The sequence below is a fragment of the Sinocyclocheilus anshuiensis genome, unplaced genomic scaffold (assembly GCF_001515605.1).
Source record: "Sinocyclocheilus anshuiensis isolate Anshui unplaced genomic scaffold, SAMN03320099.WGS_v1.1 scaffold656, whole genome shotgun sequence".
Lineage (NCBI taxonomy): Eukaryota > Metazoa > Chordata > Actinopteri > Cypriniformes > Cyprinidae > Sinocyclocheilus > Sinocyclocheilus anshuiensis.
This window is the reverse complement of record NW_015555829.1, coordinates 197,706-205,088: the sequence shown is the minus strand read 5'-3', so window position 1 is coordinate 205,088 and position 7,383 is coordinate 197,706. Positions and strand designations below refer to the sequence as shown.

Sequence of the window (7,383 nt, the reverse complement as noted above, 5' to 3'; positions counted from 1 at the left end):
TTTTGATTGGACGAACATTTCTTGGTCCTACGCCTTCCACAGAATATATAAATACAGACAAATACATTTAGACCACTTGACTTAATGACTGCTATCGGGATGTGAAGAGACTTTCAACCAGCATAACAACATTTTTTTCTGAAGACAATCACCTATTGCACCTTTAAATAGTTCACCTTTAAAACAGTCCACAGGCATCTAAGTGACTGTGATGAGCTCACTGAATGTGTGTATGTGTGTGTACCTGGTTGTTTTTGATGGTGTAGTGGCACAGGCTATGTCTCTTCCCAAAGCGCTGAAGAATCTCATGGGCATTACGATCTGGATCCACACTGGGAAAGACAGATAAATCGCTCTCTATCTGAGAGAAAGAGGCGGGGCAGTGCATGTTCTTCTCCCATAATGCACCACTGGGCTCTGGGCAGTCACATGATTCATGATACACTGCCCCTGGACAGTGAGAAATAGGTTAGTGTCAACGTCCAGACATTGTTCATCACTATATGATGAAAGTGGACGTGATTCTACTCACCTCTGAGCACATATGGTGACTTTCCCACCAGCTTATCTTTCAAGAGAATCTGAATGTGCAGATCTGTGTAACTGGCATACATGCGGTACCGAACCAGGAAGGATCCATCATTCCGGTCTAAAATCTGGACCCAGATTCTGGCATATGGGTCTGTTGGAGATGTAAACGTCACTTCAAATGTCTTCTCTCCAGGAGAAGTTGTGAAACTGATGATGAGGAAATCACAATAACAAATACATTATTATTTTAGCCATAATATAAGTAAACTGATGCCTTAACTTGGACATATGAAATGTGAACCTAAATATCGGATGCATAAACAAAACACTTTTACCGCCCAGGGCGAAACTCAAAGAAAGACCTGTCCAGGGAATTTACAGGCCATTTGTTGCTAAAAATAGTTTCATTTATCACAGAACACAGTGTCAGTCAGGAGACAAACATACAGTCATAAAAGACTGACATGATACGACTAACAGAGACTAATTAATTACTACTAATTTGTCCATTAGCAGATTTATTCAAGCACTTAAACAAAATTGCCTTGGATTTAAAGGTGACATATCATGAAAATCTGACTTTCTCCGGTTTTAAGTGCTATAATCGGGTCCCGGGTGCATCTACCAACCAAGGAAACGTGAAAAAGATTAACCCAGTAACTTTGTTTTGGTAAGCCTTTTTCTGCAAGCATCTGAAAAAACGAACGTGTCAGATTTCGCTCCCTTTGTGACACGGCAAAGGGATATTATTATAATATAAATATTATATTATAATATAAAGGAACAGCCCTATTCTGGAAAAGGGGGCGGGGAGCAGCAGCTCATTTGCATTTAAAGATACATGCATGAAAACAGTGTGTTTCTGCTTCCTCTAAAAATCGGCATTTTCAAAATGATATAATAAATGATCCGTGGGGTATTTTGCGCTGAAACTTCACAGACACATTCTGGGGACACCTGAGACTTATATTATATATTGTAGAAAGGGGCATAATAGAATCTTTAAAACAATCTCTTCAATGGTTCTTTGCATCACTTTAAGGATCAGCAGGGAAGTGTTCTTTATGCTGTATATGGCAGATTAGAGACTTAAAAAGTTGTTGATGTTGCATTACAGGTTCTTAGAAGTGAGTATTGGTCTCTGGGTTTTTAAGCACCAATATATTTACCTTAAGAAAGCATAAGATGATCTTGGTGGAAATATTGAGGTTCTATTGTGGTTTTATTTTTTGGTTCTAGCTGAAACCTTTATTTAAGGCAAGACACAGGCAAGACCATTGCTTTTTTTTAGTTATTTTGCTTCCATAACCTTTTTTCTTTCTGACTAGAGGAAAGAAAACATCCCATGTATGTGTTTATTTTATTACATCTATTTGTGTCTGCAGATTTCAATTACAGTACATATTTTTAAATGATGTTTTCTGAAAACATGTTCTGCTTTTTTATATCATGCACTGAGCCAGAAATCTTTACTTACATTCACGTAACTTTACAGTTTAATTTCAATCTATAGTCTGAAGGTATTTAAAGAGAGGTTTGCCTGGTTCATATAACATTTTATATCCTAAAAACATTTATTTACAGTTTTCTCCCCCTGCCTGTTGACAGTATTTTCTGATTTATTGAGTGATAAAACTGTAATATTTCAACCAAATGAAACTAAATCTTGAACCTGGCTTCATCCAATGTTCAAATTTCTGTTCTGAAAATGTATGCAAATAAATACTTAATGTATATTTCATTAGATAATGTATAGTTTACATAGTTAAGCATAACATTTCAGAAAACTATCGTCTTAATGTACTGTGATTTATCAACTGGGGAAGTATGGTGATATCTAATAGTTAAAATTGTACCATTTTCACTTGTGGTGTGTTGCCTTAAAAAAAGAACACTACAAGTGTCTTAATCCAGGGTTTGAACCCACGACCTATATTTTCCAGCCAGACCACTAAGCCTAGTGTCCCATTCTGATCTTCCAGCAGAACTGACTCACTTTCTTCCAGTGGTGTCCACTGTCTGTATGAAGAACCGAGCAGGAAGGGCAATGTTTGTTTCCAGTCCAGGACCCCAGATTAAAGTTTTGCTCGCGCTGGGCGCTGCCACTGCCTTTGATCTCCGTATCACGAAAATTATGCAAGGCATCATGAGCAGGAAACGTTTTCTCAACATGTTTAGGGAGGATGAGGACACTTTCATTAGTGGACGCGTTCATTTATCATCACTCCCTCAGAATGACAATGCTTTTAAGAGCTCTTAAAAAATAAAAAAATAAAAAAAATGTTAACGATACATTTCGCCACTTACTCACATTCACCAGCGGTTCAGCGTGCAAACCAACCCAGAGACCCTCGTGATAAAATCTCTGCAGACCCAAGGCGCTTATGTGATTGGTCGTTCTCACCTTGTGTACGTCAATGACGCAGCGTACTGGAAGCTGATTGGCTGTCTAATAGGAAAAGGAAAGACGCCTGCAAATGCTACTTGTAGTCGGCGCTGCTTCTGTGCATTCATTGTATATAAGGGATCCATTAATCACAATGAGCTTAAAACTTGTACAAAATAAGAATAAGGTATTGCAACTCATTAAAAACAAACAAACAAAAAAACATTTTATTTAAGAGATTCCAATAACAACAGATAGATAGATATATAGATAGATGGATAGATGATGTGACGTGATGTGACGTGACATGTGGCCAAGTATGGTTTACCCATACTAGGAATTAGTGCTCTGCATTTAACCCATCCTTAGTGCACACAGATTGATTGATTGATTGATTGATTGATTGATTGATTGATTGATTGATTGATTGATTGATTGATTGATTGATTGATTGATAGATAGATAGATAGATAGATTGATTGATTGATTGATTGATTGATTGATTGATTGATTGATTGATTGATTCAATAATTTGAATTTAAAATAATTAAAAATGAATATAAATGGGTTTGTACCCCATGGAACTAATCTGACAGTAAATGTTAGGAGACCAAAAAAACAACAACAACAACAACAACAAAAACACCGTTCTTAGCTTTTATATGAAACTAAGCAATCTTCTTTGATCCATATAGGAAAACACATTTAGTTATTTTATGTACTTGGCACTGTAGGTTTGCTCTTGGTTGACATCTTACTAGCCCATCATATTACAGAAACAAACAAGTCTTATGATGTTGTGTACATCAATAAATATTTATTTCAATTTGATTTGCATCAACATATTTTTCCATTTTATTTTCAAGAACCTCTATAACACTACTAGAATATCGATAAGAACAAAAGGTGGCATTATCCATTTAAACAAGGCCGACGTTGCTGCCTTCTCTGAAGGTATCAGAGGACCAGGTGTTGGGGTGGAGGAAACTACAGTTAGACCTACAGAACTTCAGTCAGAATATCAGACACGGTACCATCTTTAAACAGGTATGACATTCACAGAGGAATATCCAAATCACATAATTTAGTTCAATGACCATGTCGCTCTCCTCCAGGTTGAACTGTACATTTTCACATAAAAACTGAGAACATACAAACAAAACACCCTGTCTGTGAGAGTCCGTTCTTACTTATTTTGACACTGAAGAGGAATTATTGAAGAATCATTTGAAACAAATATAATGGTGAACATGAACTAAACCCCACAGGTTTCTTCAGCAGAGACCATCTTTAAATGGTTTTGGCATCTTAGAGTCTTGAGTGTCCTCTTGAGTCCAAATCTCCACACATGCAATGTCTTCCTTCCTTAATCATGAGCTATTATTTCAACAAAAGCATAAGGTAAAAAAGGAATATTGCGTAAGAGCCCAAGTTTGACTAATGGTTGATGATGTGTATTCTTGTGAGACTTGCATTCTTGTTTCAATGCACAACTTCTACGTTACTGAGTAGCAGCTTGTATCTACAAAGCCAAATGGGCAGAGGCATGGACTATGGAAGATATGCTGAGATTGTTACAGTAAAGCACTAGAAGGTCAGAGGTCATCAGAGGACAAATCATAGAAACACAACATGAGTCTCAAATACGATTCTGGAAGATTTAGTTTACACGTAACACTAATTCACATGCGAACCGCGGGGCAACTCGCTCGATTTGATCTTTCCAGACACATATTCAAAAAACATGAATATTCATCAGTAGCGCCCACTGATCAGTCTAAACACCATTTCCACAGTCAATTGACAACCAGAAGACACAACCAAACAATCGTCTGACACTACAGTAGTAAGTAGAAAACATCGTTTTGACTTTATATTAAAGGAAAAGAAAAAAAAGAAGAAGAAACGAATGCAAGTTGTCCCTTGTACTGGAATGTGAGGGAAATCTCTCCATGATACATTCAAACTTTGGCAGAGAAAACAAAGGTCACTCACTCGTTGTCTTCAGCGAGGTACAAAACAATGCACAATCTTTGTTACACGTGCCTCAAGGCAACCGAAGAGACTAGAAACGAAATAACAGGCCAGCTGAAATTGATCTTTTAAAGTAAAACGAACATCATGACGGATTAGAAAACAAATCAAACTGTATTTGTACTTCTACAGACACGCATGAAGAGCCAACCCTTCTGTTTGAGTTTGGCTGGCTTGTCTTATTTACACATAAGAGCCCAGAATATCAAGCAAAGATGAGTTAATTCATCGCTAGTTTACAGTTAAAGATACTTCACCCATCTAGAATATGGCACGTTAAGTATTACATATGAGAAACACGTTCGTAACGTGGCGCCAAATACATTTTAATACTCACACTTCTAAAAATATGTCACATCATACGTCTCTAGGAGAGGGTGAAGTACTTCTTGAAGACAGATTAAAAAGTTTGTGGTGCTTTTTGTGAGCTAGCAGCAAAGAAAACGGAAAAAGTTTGCGTTTGTGACTGAACGTTGTGAGAGTGGCCAGCTGAGTTGCCGTCGGCCTGATTTGCTGTACGAGGGTGGATAAATTGCTGTCAAATATGAAAAAACAGAGTGGTAAATATTCTGAAAACATACATCGCTGAAAGGAACAGTATGGTGTCGTCTCAAAAAAATAAAATAAAATAAATAAATATATATTGGCCTTATAGCAATGCAGGTATAGCCTACATTTTTTTTGTTTATATATTTGTTTGCTATTTCAAAAAATATAAAGCTTTTTGTCATAGTTTCTATTATTGGCTTAGGTTATTAAATAAAATTTGTTGATCTTTTATTTCCCTTTTGTTTTAAAGTAACATGCTGCTTTTTAATATGGCAGTTTTACGTTTTTATAGGTCATCCATTTTGTTTCATGCACTCTTGTTGATTTCGTAACTTCCCAAGTATCTACACGGCGTGAGCCAAATTGATTCTTGTGAGGAGACCCCCATCAACCTATGTACATAAATGAAGATGTTGTTTGATTTACAACATGGGTATGGAACCCCTCTTACTCTTAAATGCTAATGGTACATGTCCATTGTATCGTAATCTTGTCTTAGCCTTTTCAACCAATAAGAGTAAGACAATCCTATACACAGACAGAAGAGAAGCTGAACAGCCCTTAAGTCCCTCTTGGTCCATCAGTCTGGCTTGCTCTCTCTCTTTTAAAGAGTGAAAGTCCAAGTACCAGAGTGGCACCCTCTTGTGGCACGAGCATGAAACGCACCCTCCCCGAGGATCCTCTAAAACTGATACCACTTCTTGTCTTTGCATTTCAGCATCAGCTGTGGAGGGCGAAAGTGAAAACAGAGATTGAAAAAGCAAATTAAGATTTATTTGTATTTATATTTCTGTTTTCTCATTCTCTCGCTCTCCTACATACCTCGTGAGCGTGTTTAGAGAAGGTGTCGGCACTGGTCATCATCAGCGCGGTCCTCTCCTCCAGCTCCCCCAGCCTCTGTCCTCTCTCGTCCAGGGCAATGCGAGCTCGGGCCAGTTCTCCCACCACCCCGCCTGCTGCCGCCTTCATGCCCTCCATTCCACCCTGTCCTGGGATGTGCTGTGCCAGGCTGCGGGACGCCTTACCCGCTGCTGCCTCACCAACTACAGAGCAGGAGAGAAAAAGGGAAACAAGACAGCGTTGTTATTGTTAACTAAAACTAAAGTAATTAAAAAGTCATTAAACTAATTCATTAAAAGGGAATCTGAAATATTAAAATAAGAGCTAATTCAAAATATTAAGACATTTTATAATATTATATAAATAATACAAAAATAACACTAAAACAAGGGAAAATGGGAAAAAGAGAGAAATATTTTAGATTTTCAGATTAAAACTGATTTAAAGATTTTTCAAATTAAAACGGTCATCTTATATGTCAATCAGTCTCCTCATGTCTCAGTGGGCAGTTCTGAACCTGTTAGAATATGCTTACACAGGGAGGAGTGATAAATAACTACACTCACACAACTCCTCTCGGTCGAAGGTTTGGGCGTTGCCACCAAAAAAGCCCTTGAGAAAGCCACGGTTCTGAGCCTCAGGGGTCTCGATGGGTGTAAAGAGCTCCCCTAACATCTCCTGCAATTAATGAAGAATAAAAATCCGATCAAATATTGGAACGAAAGAGACAGCAGGATAGTCGATTCAAAACTCCACCAGCAGATGTCAGTATAGTTCCACATTTCACAATGTAATGTAAAATGGAAAGTTTTGACAAGACAAAACCTCTTTCTTGCTCTTGTGTGTTTGACAGACACAGTTAAAAAGAAAAAGGCTGTTTGGAATTAAATACTATACAGTATGCATTAAATATGGAATACATTTAAAAATGGTATGTGAAACAGTGCACTATGCATTAATAATAATTCAAACAGTAGTATGCCACATTGCTGTGTAGAAGATAGCAAGCAGCCTTCAAAAGTTTTTTTTTTTTTTTTTTAATT

The 7,383-nt window shown here is 37.4% G+C and overlaps 2 protein-coding genes across 2 annotated transcripts in view; both read right to left on the bottom strand.

Annotated features, from left to right (window-relative positions):
* The window catches only part of LOC107675345 (KDEL motif-containing protein 1-like), a 9,289-nt gene extending 6,430 nt beyond the window's left edge, over positions 1–2,859 (bottom strand). The window contains exons 1-3 of the mRNA XM_016469638.1: positions 2,528–2,859; positions 533–738; positions 245–450 (exon numbers count right to left, since the gene is read on the bottom strand). Coding sequence (XP_016325124.1) covers positions 245–450; positions 533–738; positions 2,528–2,730 — 615 coding nt within the window. The 5' untranslated portion in view covers positions 2,731–2,859. The remainder of the gene's footprint in view (positions 1–244; positions 451–532; positions 739–2,527) is intronic.
* Positions 2,860–5,931: 3,072 nt separating this feature from the next.
* On the bottom strand, positions 5,932–7,031 carry LOC107675368 (syntaxin-binding protein 5-like). The gene is made up of 3 exons (XM_016469680.1): positions 6,907–7,031; positions 6,323–6,543; positions 5,932–6,224 (listed from the first exon to the last, which is right to left on the bottom strand). The coding sequence occupies exons 1-3, from the start codon at positions 7,013–7,015 to the stop codon at positions 6,183–6,185; spliced, it is 372 nt and encodes a 123-aa protein (XP_016325166.1). The 5' UTR covers positions 7,016–7,031; the 3' UTR covers positions 5,932–6,182.
* Between the last annotated feature and the right edge of the window lie 352 nt (positions 7,032–7,383).